The sequence below is a fragment of the Staurois parvus genome, unplaced genomic scaffold (genome assembly GCF_062004578.1).
Source record: "Staurois parvus isolate SC_StPar_1 unplaced genomic scaffold, SC_StPar_1.0 ptg001058l, whole genome shotgun sequence".
Lineage (NCBI taxonomy): Eukaryota > Metazoa > Chordata > Amphibia > Anura > Ranidae > Staurois > Staurois parvus.
Window position 1 is genome coordinate 1256335 of NW_028318854.1, and position 15923 is coordinate 1272257.

Below are 15923 nucleotides of genomic sequence, written 5' to 3' on the forward strand. Positions count from 1 at the left end.
CAACTTTGCAGGGTTGGGGTACTGAGTCCATTTTTTATAGCAACTTTTTGATATAACGGTTTTATGGTGGCTCCTTCCCCTTTGGTGAACATAAAAATATTAAATATGGGACCTGGTAGAAATCAGTAATTTTTTTTTTTTTTATTTCTTTTGATACATATTCCAGGCTAGTGACTCAAAGCATTGACAACACTGAATCCAATGACAGAAAACTACTTAGCAAAGGCAGCCCCTGCATTTTTTTTTTCAAGAACATATACTTTGTCCTTTTTTGCCCCTCTGTCCTGAGCTAAACAACCCCCTTTCCCAGATGCATACTAACCTCCATGCCGCAGCCGCTAGTGTATGTATACATCCTTGGCGAACGTTTTCTGTGCACTGGCCTTTTGACTTCTTTCTATGTGGCAGTCTCCCAAGTTTCTCCAGTCAGCTAGTGCTCAGAATTCTTTTGAGAAGGGATATAAACAAACACAGGACGCCACAGTATGGAGGGGAAGTATGCATCTGGAATAATTCTAAATATTTTTGTATTTATGGTACAGGCCCATAACTCTTGCAATGCAACTGACATTTTTTGTCAAAATCATCCCACGCATTAAAACACAAAGTCCAAAAAAGACAAACACAAACTGCTTATTTTAAAAATATTACTTTTATTGTTCTGTAAGGAGTTGTAGGAGGTGCAGGAATGATAGAAAGATGCTGCCCCCTGACATTTCTCCTGGTGGGCCGCTGGTATAAAAAGATGAGACAAGGAATGTTACAGACTTTGTGGTAACAATCAGCAACCTTTATTTAGAAGAAAAAAAAAAAAAAAAAAAACTGCAAATATAAGGTTTTGCTAGGTGAATATATATTTATATCATAAATCCCCCTAAATTAAGTAAATAGTAACCCTCTTAAAGTTTTATTATAATTTTTTTTTTTTGGTCCTTAGGGAAAAATAAAAACCTTGACAGGGCCAGAAAAGCGACAAGAAAAAAATAGAGCATTCTCATGATGTGATGGGAAGTTCAGGAATGTAGAAAAAGGGATGTATACCAAGGAAAAGAAGTCCGTCACCAAAATATTATGCAAATTGTGGAATGTATTGATACATCATAATGTGTTTTGGTCACCAGGAGGTGAGAGAATGCAGCAGGAATGTCGGTCTAATGTCTGGACTCTATATCATTATACCAAACATGGTTGTTAAAAAAAGTGGAATGACATGATTCCCCCTGGCGTGTTGTGGGTTCTTGTAACAGATCTTATAATATAATACCAGCTGCCTCTGATAAGCAGAAAAAAAATAAAGGTGCCCCCTTCTGGAAATCTGTGATAAAATAGCTGAGGAAGGTGAAGCACCCCCCGTTAATGGATCTCTCCCCTGCCTGCAGTGTGGAGCCCTATATGTTGTGGTGTCGCCAAAACAATGTGGCACAATGAAACGGTGATGAACAAGGTAAGAACAGAAGCCGGAATGGATAGGAACCCTGTGTGGCAGAGGCTAGGACCAGGCACCTCACACAGGGGCTTTTAGGACCAGGAATAAATAACCCAAGGGAGGGAGGGAGGGGTCTGGAGAATCTGTACAGGGTGCAATATATGAAAGGTTACCCAGAAGCGCAGTCTACGTGCCAGCGGTGTATGGAAGCACCCCTGCCCCTTAGCCGTTGCATAGATAGCTTTGCAGAGGGGGGAGGAGCGGTCCTGCAGCTTCTAGTCTGCCTTCTCCTCCCTCCTTGCAAAGGGAATGATAAGCTCATTTGATTCCCTCCCTCTCTCCCCTGATAGGGGGATGCCAGTAAAGGCCAGCATCCCCCCCAGTCCCTCCGGAGCTTCACCCCTTCAGCATCAGAGGCATTAGTAGCTGATGAAGGGCAGTAGGGCAGTGTTGATCTTTCCCCATCATGCTCACAGGTCACTCTCGCCATACAATGCAGTAGAAAAGGACATGTAATCCAGAGCTCCAGGCACAGCATTGGGACCGTGGTAGGGTGCCATGCGAGAGATGCAATATTCTGCCTGATCTGGTGGCAGCTCCCGACGAAGCTCTGCTGGTGTGATGTAATTCTGTACAGAATTCAAGAAATAAATTAGTACTGATTGCAGAAAAAAAAAAGGCTCAAGCAGGCATCACAATCTACACAACCTATGGACGACGAGAGCGCAGAGCCCAGCATTTCTGAAACTTTGAGCCGAGAATATTGCACCTTATCACAATATTCTAATTTTCTGAGATTGTGGATTTGGGGTTTTCATGAGCTGTAAGCCATAATCATCACAATTATGACAAATCACAGCTTGAACTATCTTGCTTTGCATGTAATGAGTCTCATATATTTTACCTTTTAAGTTGCATTACTGAAATAAATGAACTTTTACACGATATTCTAATTTTTCGAGTTTCACCTGTATATTGCCAAAAGTATTGGGATGCCTGCCTTTGCAAGCACATGTACTTTAATGGCATCCCACTCTTAGTGCATAAGGTTCAATAATGAGTTGTCCCATTATGGGCTTCAATGGCTGAATACAGCAGGCACTGAACATCAGTCTGAGATGGTTCTGAGATCATTCAGAAACCAATGCAGGTGCATTTGACCTGCTTCAAGCTGATTTTGCATTCTTAGACTTGTATAAAGAAGCAGTTGAAGCCAAGAATTACAAAACCACATCAACGCTGGCCCTAGAGCTGCCCTACACTACTACACTGGGCTACTTCTTAAAGCAGAACTAGATATGAACTACGTATGAGAAAAGATATCTTTGACTTTTTGCTATAAAACCTATCCAATAAAAAAAATTAAAAAAATAAAATTTCTTTATAAATTTCGGCAAAAATGTATTCTGCTCCATGTCTTTGCTAAAAAACATCCCAATACATGTAAATTAATTGGTTTACTTGAACGTTTTAGTGTCTATAAATGGTGGTATATATACTGGAATTTTTATATTTTTTTTTATACTGGTAGTGACAGCGATCAGCGACTTCTATCGGGACTGCAGCAGGCATTCTGACACTGGTTGGGAACTAATGGTCACTGACATCTCCAGGGACACTAATACAGTGATCAGTGCAAATAAAAAGCACTGACACTGTACTAATGACACTGAGCAGGAAGGGGATAACATCTGGTGCAATCAAAGGGCTAACTGTGTGCTGTGTGCCATTTTACTTGGGAGACCTGCTGCTGTGCAGAGAGAGAGAAAGCAGCATGTCCATGCTGACAGGAGAGAGATCTGTGTTGTTTACACACAGATCTCTCCTCTCCTAGCTTTGCAGCGATCAGCCAGTGCCGGCCGAGAATCGCCAGCCAGGACCTGGTGATTGACATCTGCTGCAACCAACTGCAGCGTGTGCCGTGTGTGTGTGTGTATATACACACACACACACACACACACACACACACATATATATATATATATATATATATATATACATACACATACACATACACATACACATACACATACACATACACACACACATACACACACACACACACACACATATATATATATATATATATACATACACACACACACACACACACACACATATATATATATACACACATACACACGATTTTGCGAAGAGTGGCCGCCCTGTAGCAGTATGTCTGCTATAGGGCAGTAGGCAAGTGGTTAAAATCTACAGCAATCCACCTAGGTGATCAGCCCAGCCTGTATGCCCCTGTCAAAAGGTAAAACTTTTTACCTATGAAATGCATGAGAAATAAGTACACAGTCCCAGTTACAACTAAGCTCACCTTGTCTCCAGCAAGGACCTTGAAAGATGCAATAACTTGGTCCGCAGTATCCGTGTCTGTGGTCTCCTTTGACATAAAGTCAATGAAAGCTTGGAAGGTTACCATGCCTGAATTATTAGGATCAACGCTTGCCATGATGCGGTTAAATTCTGCGTCACCCTACAAGAAAAGTCCAAGTGAAAGCCCTGTCACACAGTGGAAATACTCAGATGACAGTCACACTGGGAGAAGTCACAGGTGGACACCAGGAGGAACCACGGAGGAACAGAGAAGGGAGGAGCATACCAAGCTGTATCCCGTAGAGATAAGAAGAGCTCGAAAGTCATCCAAGTCCAGAGCAGCAACTCTCTTCTTCTTTACAGAGCAATAAATCAAAGATGGAGAAAAGAGAAGGTACCAGCAAAGAGAGAAAAGTAGGGAATGTTTGATGACAAATAGATAAATTAATTTGAAAAAAAAAAAAAAAAAAAAGAGGAAAAATTGAGCACCACAGCAAATATAAAGCAAAGAAGGAGGTGGAAAGGTAGGAAGACAGTTTGAAGAAACAAGTGATAGAAAGAGAGAGAGAAAGACAAAGCGACAGTTAGTTTGGGTCTAGTTTGGCAGTTTGGTACCTGTCTGTCATTTTCCACATCATAGCCCAGACTGATGAGACAAGCTTTAAATTCTTCAGGTCCCAGAGCACCCGTATGGTCCTGTGATGGGTAGAACATGATAGGGAAGGGAGCACGTGGGTCCAGAAGGCAAGCGGTGGTGAGCGGGAGACAGTGGCAGTGAAATGACGTGAAGGCGATGGGTGGTGGACGAGATTGATGAAAGAGAAACAGAACATCACGTTACAGAATGCTTAACATGATTAGTAGACTTGAGACAAATGGGAGTGCTGAAAACATGGCTTTCTGGGAAAGGATGGGAAGGAAGAGACACATTAAAGTGTTCATGAAATGGGGATCCTACCATCAGTTCATCCATTTCATATTAGGTCTAAGCTATGTGAAAAACTTCTAGTTTCTAAACTATGGGACAGCAATCACCTCCAACTAGAATCCCACATTCACTAATAAACACATCAATCTCTATGGGAGTTGCAAGACTGGAATGTGTTGCTGCAATTAATCCTGCCCAAATGTTCAATTGCTTGCTATTAACTGCAGGTGACCATTGCAACTATCCCTCATAGTTCACACCTGTGCAGTATAATACAACTGTCCACAATCCGAATTCCTCATACTATACATATGCAAAAATCATTAAGGATACACAGAAGCACTCAATCATTTGCTACCCTGTAAACTAAATATTACTAGCAGTGCTTGTGTAAATGCTGTATTGCTAAGACTTGCTTCTTCCTGCTTCTAATCTTAGGAAACTGATGCTCACCTTGTCAAAGTGGTTGAAGGATGCTCTGAATTCGTGCATTTGTTCCTGAGTGATACCCTTGGCATCCCGTGTTAGAATTTGATTCTCCACCTCGTTGATGGTTCTAGCAATGGTGGTGAGGAGATGTTCCCAGGCGACACGAACGTGCTACAAGAAAAAGATTTGGTTAACAAAAGAAAGTTAAATCAGACACATTCGAATTCTTCAATCCAGTCAAGCCTCACCTCCATGGTGTAGTTGGTGTGCTTGTTATCAAAGATCAGGGCTTCCTGAATGAGCTGGTGCTGTTGCTCCAGTCTGTCTATGTTAGGCTTGTGGTTTATGACGCTCTGTTCGTACTGCTTCAGATGGCTCATCTGGACCTCCAGAGTGCCATGCAATTCAATGGCAATCCTTCCAACCTCCTGCAGACGTGAAAGAAAGCAGTGATTAGCTGAAACAAAGACACAATCACCCCGCCACTTAGAGGATAGAGGGGCACAAACTGACAATTTTCCTGCAGTTGTTATATATTTACTATAATAAATTAAAAGCTTTTTGACACAAAGCTACATCATCTTGTTAGTTATGATGGTTTATCAACATCTTGTTTTTGAAAAAGAAATGGCCTAAAAACAGCAAATTTGTCAATACTGTAAAATCCTTTACATGGAGTTTGAGGGACAGAGAAATGGTAGAATATAGGACATCCTAAAGCCCCAATGAGGGGAAGGCAACACAAACACAATGCCATCAGCCATTGTACCAGCAGATTAAAGAGCTACCTGCAGGACCTTATGTCCAAAGGCTGCATATGAAGAAGCAGGAAAATCCACCCAGTAAATAATGTGAACAGTAGACACGGTGGCAGCATTGTAACCTGGGAAACAGACGCATGATACCTATTACCCCATAAAGCACTCACACATCTGATGGAGCACACTGACTGGAAAATATGAAACCTTATCCTAAATTTGGTAGGCCTGAACAATGGAGCTGCCTGAGCCAATGAGAAATAGTGGAATAAGAAACAGGCTCCCTCGTGGGGTCCTTCAGGAATAACAGTGAGTGAAAGAAGATGTAGCTGAGGGAAGGACAGTGAGACAGCAGAACAATGTCCTGATTCAAGTGGAAGCTGGGGAACACCTTATGCAGACCGTAGACAGGTTATCGGCCGAATTTTTGTCCGCACGAAAAATCGGCAGATATTCACGCCGTTAGTGGGGCCAGCCATCGGCCGTTTTTTGCGGATTTTCTCATTTAGTATTATTGGTCATGCTGGAAAATCCACGAAAAACGGCCGTTTTTCATGGACATTGGTGGCAGCATCCCAGCCAGCAAAGACCGATTTTTCGTTTATGGCCAGCCTTAGGAAGAAAAGGGGCTCAGAGCCTAAAGACAATCTTATATCTGTGAAGGATAAGAATGGGTCCTTATAAGAGAAGGCTGTTGACTTGGACACACACCTAACAGAGGTGATGGCAATGCGGTAAGATATTTCACAAGTTAAAGGTAGACAAGGATATATCTGTGATAGGCTTAAAAGGCTGTGTTTTTGAAGAGCCAAGAGTACCAGGTTGGGATCCCAGAGAGTCACTGAAGGCTGTACAGGAGAAACGTGAGCTACATCGTGTACTAAGGCTTTCACTAGGGAATGGGATGCAAGTTTCTGAAATAAGGTCACAAAAGCTGATATACACTGTATTGCCAAACGTATTGGGACACCCCTTCAAATCAATGGATTCAGGTGTTCCAATCACCTCCATGGTCACAGGTGTATAAAATAAAGGACCTAGGCATGCAGAGCGTGGTACCATAATAGGTTGTCACCTGTGCAATAAGTCCATCTGTGACATTTCCTTACTACTAAATATTCCACGGTCAACTGTTAGTGGTATTATAACAAAGTGGAAGCAGCTGCGAACAACAGCAACTCAGCCACCAAGTGGTAGGCCACATAAAATGACAGAGGGGACAGTGCACAGAAGTTGCCAACTGTCTGCAGAGTCAATAGCAAAATACCTCCAAACATCTTGTGGTCTTCGGTTAGCACAACAGTGCATAGAGAGCTTCATGGAATGGGTTTCCATGGCTGAGCAGCTGCATCCAAGCCTTACATCACCAAGTGTGAAGCAAAGTGTCGTTGGATACAGTGGTGTAAAGCACGCTGCCACTGGACTCTGGAGTGACGAATCACGCTTTTCTGTGTGGCAAGCCGATGAACGTGTCTGGGTTTGGCGGTTGCCAAATGAACAATACTTGCCTGACTGAATTGTACCAAGTGTAAAGTTTGGTGGAGGGGGGATTATGGTGTGGGGTTGTTTTTCAGGGCTTAAGATGTCAGCATACCAAGACATTTTGGACAATTTTATGCTCCCAACTTTGTAGGAACAGTTTGGGGATGGCCCTTTCCTGTTCCAACATGACTGCACACCAGTGCACAAAGCAAGATCCATAAAAGACATGGATGAGCGAGTTTGTGGTGGAGGAACTTGATTGTCCTGCACAGAGTCCTGACCTCAACCTGATAGAATACCTTTGGGATGAATTAGAGCGGAGACTGCGAGCCAGGCCTTCTCATCAGACATCAGTGCCTGACCTCACAAATGTGCTTCTGGAAGAATGGTCAAACCTTCCCATAGACACCCTCCTAAACCTTGTGGACAGCCTTCCCAGAAGAGTTGAAGCTGTTATAGCTGCAAAGGGCGGGGCCAACTCAGTATTGAATCCTACGGACTAAGACTGGGATGCCAGTAAAGTTCATGTGCGTGTAAAGGCAGGGGTCCTAATACTTTGGAAATATAGTGTACGTTCCTTAACCACAAGCCTACAGGGCACTTATACCCCCTTCCTGCCCAGGCCAATTTCCAGATTTCAGCACTGTCGCACTTTGAATGACAATTGTGCAGTCATGCAACACTGTACCCATATGAAATTTTTATAATTTTTTGCGACAGAGATTTTTTGGTGGTATTTAATCACCTCTGGATTTTTTCTTTTTTCTTAAACAAACCAAAAACCACTGAAAATTTTGAAAAAAAAAAGTTTTTGTTATAAAATTTTGTAAATAAGTGATTTTTCTCCTTCACTGATGTGCGCTAATGAGGCTGCAGTGATGGGTACTGATAGGCTGCACTGATGGACACGGATAGGTGGCGATGAGGAGGCACTGGTAGGTGGCACTGATGGGCATTGAAAGGCAGCACTGATACATGGCACTGATACATGGCACTGACAGGTGGCACAGAAAGGCAGCTCAGATGGGCACTGATATGTGGCATTGATGTGCACTGGTAGGCACTGATGTGGCATTGATGTGGCACTGGACACTGGCACGAGGCACTGATGAGCACTGACACAAGGCACTGATGAGCATTGACAGGTGGCACTGTTGGGGCTACACTGATCATCAAGGCACACTGATAATCAGTGCCCATGTCCCCTCCGCGGAAAGCCGATTACGGCTCTCCTCTCCTCTGAGTGGTCAGCGTGACAGCTCGAGAGGAGAGAAATGCCGGTAGCCGGCATTTCCCTGTTTACATGTGATCAGCTGTGATTGGACACAGCTGATCACATGACCGAGCCGACACCTTCGGCTCTTTCCGTGATTGGTGATCCGCTGTGTCTGAGGGACACAGCGCACCGCCGATCGCCGCTCCCTGAGCCGAGCATGTGCGGTGAGAATGGGAGGACGTCATATGACGTCCTCCCAGAACGAGAGAACCACCTTGCGTCTGTCATATTACTATATGGCGGGCGGGAGGTGGTTAAAGGAGAAGTAGGGCCAAAGCTTTTATGGTCCTACTTTCCCTGCGGGTCACAGAAGTGCACTTGGTTCTACACTCCCATGACCAGTTTTCATCCAACAGTGAGTTAAAGTTCACTGTCAGGCTGACGTCACTGAGTCAGTCCAGGCACTGAAGAGATCCTGGCTTTAAAGTTGGGATTCACCAGATTCCTGATCAGCGTTGCCGAGAAACTGAACCAGCCGCTCTCGCCCCCTCCACAGCCCAGTGCTCCAGTGAGCTCTGGAGGGGCAGACCAGAGTCAGTGCTCACTGAAGAACGCAAACTGAGATATCGGTCTTTGATCGCTTAGTTCTCAATCTTAGAGGCGGTGGGGATCAATGCTGCATTCACCTAGGTGAGTATGAATGTTTTTTTTTTTTCCCTCTTTCCTTAACTTCTCTTTTAATAGAACACAGAGAATTGTTGATCCAGGCTGGATTGCAGAAAAGTCAGGATCCACTCCACACAGTTATTTTCTGGGATTAAATTTTTTTGGCCTTGCACCTGGCAAAGTATGCTTTCCATGTTAAGTAATAGACCTTACAAGAGGTGGACTTCCTAGCTTTCAGGAGCATAAGAACGGCCAAATCAATAGTGGAGTTAAGAAGTCCATCATTAAAGGGATAGACAAATCTCTCAGAGCCCTAGTATAATGATAGGACGACGAGCTTCAGCAGTCAAATAAAGGTTCCTGCACTAACGAGGTGTCCAGGACACCTCCAGTCTGCTAAACTGGCAACCATCATGAGGATCTGCGTACACACAGTTCACTGTACAAAATCGCCAATACCAAATCTGACTGAACTCCCACGTATACGCAAGTGGGGCGTCATCCCCTCCCAGGCAATGATACAAGTTTGTGATCAAGACCCAGAAGCCAGCCACCCATAGGGGTCAGTGGCAGGGCTGGTTGATCCAGGATGCGGCCTCGCTGGATCCAAGGTAAGCACAGTTCCACTTTAATTTTTCAGAATGGCCTCCCAAAAAAGAATTAGTAAAGTGAAGAGTTATGTAAAGCAGTGGATTTATAAAAGTAAATAAGAGGAATACACAAGAAAGTATGACTTTTGAGTATAGTATATCTTGTGCCACAGAGCCAAAAATGTCAAGAACAGATTAGAACCCAGAGAATTTCTAAACACCATCTTAGGGTTCAAACTGCTAAATATTTACCAGCTTTCCAGAACAAAATTAAAAAAAAAAAAAAAAAAAAATATTTTTTTTTAAAATAGAAAAAACCGAGGAATAATACTGCATCTTCCCTTTAAAATACTACCGTATTTTCCGGCGTATAAGACGACTTTTCACACTGAAAATAATCCCCCAAAAATCGGGGGTCGTCTTATACGCCGGAAAACTGTCCATCCCGGGAGCTGAGGTAATATGGAGGGCACATCTTCAACATCCCCAAGTGAAAGATTGCCAATAATTAATTTATTTAATCAATAAATAATTTACCCCGCTGGATGTAGCTTCTTTATCTTCGGCTGGATGTGCCGCTGGAAGCCCTATGTACCTTCGGCTTCAGAACGTCTCTGTGCTGACACTGTCCCGCACTGAGCCAATCACAATAAGCCTGCTCGGATTGGCAAAGTTTGAATAGACCGCTCTAACTCAGCCAATCCGAGCAGGCTTTTTATGCATACGAATTATGAATACACCGCTTGCCGTGATTGGCTGAGCGCAGTTCATACAGTGTCAGCACAGGGACGTTCTGTAGCCAAAGCCACAGTATTATAGAGCACATCCAGCAGCTTCAAAAGGTAAATACCATCTTATATTCTGTATGTAGCTGAATCTACAAGCATATCCAGTGGGCTAAAATGTAATAATGGGGACATTATGTACGGTATGTTTATACACTGAATTCTAGTAAAAAGCCTGCTCAGATTGGCGTCAGAGAGGCAGTCTATTACAACCTTTGCCAATCCAAGCAGGCTTGTTATTGGCCTTCCATTTATCAATGTATGTTATGTTCGAAAAATGTAATTCAATAAAAATTTATTTAAAAAAAAAAAAAAAAAAAAAAAAAAAAAAAAAAAAACTGGTGTTGCCTCGGAAGTGGGGGGTAGTCTTATACAGCGAGTATAGGCCAAAACCTATGTTTTAACTGTAAAATTAGGGGGTCGTCTTATACACCTAGTCGCCTTATATGCCGGAAAATACGGTAATTAGGAAACATTTTGTAGTTTCAGTCTTTTCCACTAGATGGCAGTGTAGCTGCAAAGTCTGCAGACTGACACCACCCATTGGGCTTTAAACACAGGATGTCAAATAAGGTCTGACTTGCTAAAACAAAGAAGTATTTTCTCTTTAGGAAGGAAAGAAACCAGTGAAGCCAGCAACATGCCACTGCATACCTCCATCTTGCCCTGGATCCATGGTCCCTCCACATTAGCTAAGTTAGCGAACTCCACACGTAAGCGCTCGTTGGACTGTTGCTTGTCTTGCTCTGCCTTCAAAGCATTGTCTCTCTTGGGGACAAGCTGTTGTACCTGCAATTGAAAAATAAACATTTCCTTTATTAGAATTGGGTACTGTACTCAGGTGACCTTGAGCTCATCCTTTTGTAGTCACCTACCTTCTCCCACTTGAAATTAATGATGTCTGGTGTAACTGTGGTGTAGGGGTTTCCACCGGTCAACTTAATGTGGTTATAATCGGCAATCTTCTGGACTTGGCGCTGGATGTCAAGAATGGCTTCTCTCTCGCGGTCTGCATCTGGCAGAGTGGACTTAAACTGGCCATGGGCTGTGATTAGGCCCTGTAATGAACAAATCAAAATGAACAGGTTTTCTCTTAATGGTCCAGCCCAAATCTTTCCCTCCAGTTGCATTATAAAGGTAAAATATATAGTGGTGGTGTATGCAAGGAAGAAAAAAAAAAAAAAAAAAAAAAAAATCACCTTTAAAAAAAAAAAAAAAAAAAAGCCCTGGCAATTCAACTTAAAGTGGAGCTCCAGTTCCCCTAATAAATTTTTGGTAAAAGCAGATCCACGATGACCTTTCAAATAACAGTTGGAATAATTCAATAGTAAAAGCATTGTAATTACTTTGTAATTATTAAAAATGTACCATGATCTCGGAAGCAGGCAGGTGCCATGATGGCTGTGGCCATCTGAAGCCCACAGGTATTTATTTCTGGGAATCGGTGCTGCTGGCTATCCCAGCATGCACCACTCGTTCTCACGCCTGTGCAGTACAGACACTGCTTGGCGCGATGTACACACTCTGCAATTCCATCATAGAGCACACCGTAGGACACAGCATGATACAGCATCCACGTCCTCCTGTAATCTGGACTCCGGTAAAATGGTGTGAAACACCTCCCATTTGCGTCATTTCCGGTTTCCAAGTCCCGCAATTTCAGTAAAACCAAAGGACTCCTGGGATACAGGAAATGACATCCCAGGATGCAAATTGACTTACGACGTCATCGCCTAGGCGGCCAAGACCGGAACTGCAGGCTTGCAGTGGATATAAAGGTATGTATATTAATAAAAAAAAAAAATACCCAACTTGTTCTTTATTTTACAGGAAAAACAATCAGGTAAAGCATGAAAAATGGGTGGAACTCCACTTTAAGAACATGATTGTTATCTTACTGCATGCAAACTTTTTTTTTTAGAAATATAGGTAGTCCAAGTGACATATGCAAATCACAACTTAGCATGCTTAGCCCCCCTGACTCCGGAGCCTACATTTAGGAGCTTTAATATTAAAGTGATTTTAAAGGTTCTTTTTTTGTTGTAAAATAGCAAACATGTCTATACTTATCTGCTGTGTTTAGTGGGTTTGCACAGTGCAGCCTGGATTCTCCTCTTCTTGGGTCCACTGCAGGCTCTCCTGGCTCCTCCTGCTGGTTGCCCCCACAGCAAACACCTTGCTATGGGGACACCCGCTGCTCCGTGTGTCCATTCACACACGGAGCTGTGGCTTGGCCCTGCCACCTCTCTCCTCATTGGCTGACTGGCTGTGATTGACAGCAGCGGGAGCCAATGCTGTCTCAGCCAAGGAGCGGAAGAGACCCATGAAAGCCGTGACGGTCACTCACACTGCTGGATCGCGATGAGGCTCAGGTAAGTATTGGGGGGCTGCTGTACACAGAAGGTTTTTTTATCTTCATGCATAGAATGCATGAAGGTAAAAAACTTTCAGCCTTTACAACCACTTTAAAGATGGCTGAAATGACCAAACAGGGAGTATTGCACACACGAGTGTCAGGAGGGAGAACTAAAAAAAAAGCCAAAAAAAAAAAAACCTTACATCAACTTCTTCAACGGTGTGTACAATAAACATGTCCTGTAGATCCTCCATGGCCCCATCCATCCAGTTATTAAACGGTGATGCCCTCTTGGCATACTCCAGGTTCATCTGGTCAATGGTCTCCAAATGCTTTTCTGTTTGCTGGAGAAAAAAAATGGCAGGTCAACGAAGATCCCCCCATAGAAGATTGAGACATGTGAGGGAAGACTGCTGCACTCACCTCTAAGGCTTCTCGTCTGAGGTGTGTCAGTGACCCCAGGACATCCCACTGGTCACAGATCTTTTGGCAACGTGCGTTTACACTGGCGGAGTCATAATAGTCAAGTTCACTGGAAAACAGATAAATAATATTTAGCAGCTGCACAACTTAAAAAAAAAAAAAAGAAGGTTAAGACTTATCCCCTGGAAGGACTGCTCACACCCACATACATGTACACCCTCACTAAACCTTTACACGTGTCAGTGGAATAAAAGATGCTATTCACTGCAGCCATGGCAAGCCTGGAAATGTGGAAGTTGTGAAACTCGCTGCCTGGAATGTCTTCTAATGATGGTGTGTGAGAGCCATGAACAAAGAGGGCACTGTGTGTTTATGTACACACACCTTTTGCAAGCAGCAAAGAACACAACATGTAGCAACTACATTTCCTGAGCTTTGCCATGGAATAGTAATGAGGAACATCAGGCAACAAGGTCCCAAATCCCACAGCTGATTAAAGAGACCCTGTCAGGATAGGAATACAGGAGCACAAAATGACTGCAGTCGTCATCCTTTTACCTTCACTACCCAAGCTTAAAGTAGAGGGGCAAACCTATTTTTAGGTTTTTTTTAAGTTTTGGATGAAGTGCTTACAACACTTTTTCTTTGCCCTGTTTGCCATTATCTTAAAAGAAAATCCCAACATTTTAGGATGTCCCAAGAAAAGTAATAAGGAAACTCTTCTAATGGGGACACTAGTTCTGGTGACCTGGGGGTCCCTAAGGAATTCCCTTCCTATTACTCCCTGGTGGGCTATGCAACAGAACGTGAAGGGAAATCTCTGCAATGGCACACAGATGACGAGGAGAAAAAAAAAAAATAATCTAAAGAGTGGTCTAAATCCTAGCTAAATCTATCCAAAATGAAAAAAAAAAAAAAAAGTTTTACCTATGCAGGTGTATCTCAGTTTACAAACGCTTCGGTTAACGTAATTTTCGGTTTATGAATGACAATCCATTGAAAATAATCCCACGGTTTACAAATTTTTTCCGAATTTTTTTCGCAATACGAAGTGTATGTCGGTGCCGATTTTTAAAAACAATTACTGGCTTTTTTTATCTTCACTATAGCTCACAGAATTAGCTGTCACTTTCCCCAGAGTTAAAGGAAACATTGTTTCTTTTAACTTGGGGAAATAAACTAAATGAAAACTTAACATTTCTTTTAGCTGGAAAGTGACAGCTGAATCTCTGAGCTATAGTGGAGAGAAAAAAAAAACCGGTAATTACATTTAAAAACCGGCACCATAATAAAATGAAAAAACCGGTGTGGGGTCCCCCCTCCATTCATACCAAGCCCTTCGGGGCTGGTGTGGGTTTTGAGGGGAACTCACACGCCACAATAAAAGTGGCGTGTGGGTCCCCCCCCCCCAAAATCCATACCAGAACCTTATCTGAGCATGCAGTCCGGCAGGTCAGGAAAGGGAGGGGGGCACCACGACGAGCAAATGCCGCCCCCCCCCCCCCCCCCTTCTGAACCATACCAGGCCACATGCCCTCAACATGGAGGGTGCTTAGGTGCCATGTTGATTTGGACAAGGGCCTCTTCCCCACAACCCTAACCGGGGTTGTGGGGAAGTGTATGAAAAAAGAAAAAAAAAAAAAAAAAAAAGACAGGACACGGTCTTTGACAAGTCCTTTATTAAAATATAAAAAATAAAAATAATGTCCTTCGCAGCAGATCCAACATCAATCACGATGTCCGCCGCCGTCATCAATAATGTCACATGGGGAGGGGTCACTCGGGTAATGTCCCGGGTGGCCCCACCCCTTACATATTTAAGAACTATCAAACCACCAGAACAGGCAGACGGCTAGGGGCCATCGTCGGAACTGGAGCATTTTTTATTTATTTTTTTTTAGAATTCTTTTTTCGGTCTGGCGGTGGACATAGTGATTGATGTTGGATCTACTGCGGGGGACATTCTTTTAATTTTTTTCTTTTGATAAAGGACTTGTTAAAGACCATGTCCTGTCTTTTCTCATACTACACTTTGTTTTTTGTGAATGAGTATCGCGACCGTGTACCCCATACTCATTCACTGGGGGGGGGCACTATCTAGGGGCTTCCAGGTTATGATTAGCCCCCTGCCCGCACACCCCCACAACCACCAGCTAGGGTTGTGGGGAAGAGGCCAAAGCACCAACCCCCCCCCCCCATGTTGAGGGCGCGTGGCCTGGTAAAGATCGGGAGGAGGGGGGGGGGGTTATCGCTTGTCTACTCCCCCCTTTCCTGACCTGTCGGGCTGCATGCTTGGATAAGGGTCTGGTACCCATGCCGCCTTCTCTTTTTTTTTTTTTTTTTTAATTTTGGCGCGGGAGTTCCTTCAAAACCCATACCAGACCCAAAGGGCTTGGTATGGATGGGATGGGGGACCCCACGCCGTTTTATTTTTAATTGACGGCAAGTCTTTTACATTCAGCTGTCAGTGGAGAACCACATTAACACATGATTGTCACTACTAAAATACCACAAGACTTGATAAAATAACTCATGC

The 15923-nt window shown here is 43.4% G+C and overlaps 1 protein-coding gene across 4 annotated transcripts in view; it reads right to left on the reverse strand.

Moving 5' to 3' along the window:
* Positions 1-633: 633 nt before the first annotated feature.
* The window catches only part of ACTN4 (actinin alpha 4), a 100002-nt gene continuing 84712 nt past the window's right edge, over positions 634-15923 (reverse strand). For 2 of the 4 annotated variants that reach the window (XM_089658216.1, XM_089658215.1), the window contains exons 13-22: positions 13388-13496; positions 13168-13308; positions 11484-11666; positions 11263-11397; positions 5360-5539; positions 5136-5282; positions 4370-4450; positions 4041-4106; positions 3756-3914; positions 634-2055 (exon numbers count right to left, since the gene is read on the reverse strand). In XM_089658216.1, the coding sequence (XP_089514342.1) occupies positions 1897-2055; positions 3756-3914; positions 4041-4106; positions 4370-4450; positions 5136-5282; positions 5360-5539; positions 11263-11397; positions 11484-11666; positions 13168-13308; positions 13388-13496 (1360 nt within the window). In that variant the 3' untranslated portion in view covers positions 634-1896. The remainder of the gene's footprint in view (positions 2056-3755; positions 3915-4040; positions 4107-4369; positions 4451-5135; positions 5283-5359; positions 5540-11262; positions 11398-11483; positions 11667-13167; positions 13309-13387; positions 13497-15923) is intronic. The other 2 variants (XM_089658214.1, XM_089658213.1) reach the window with 1 other exon arrangement.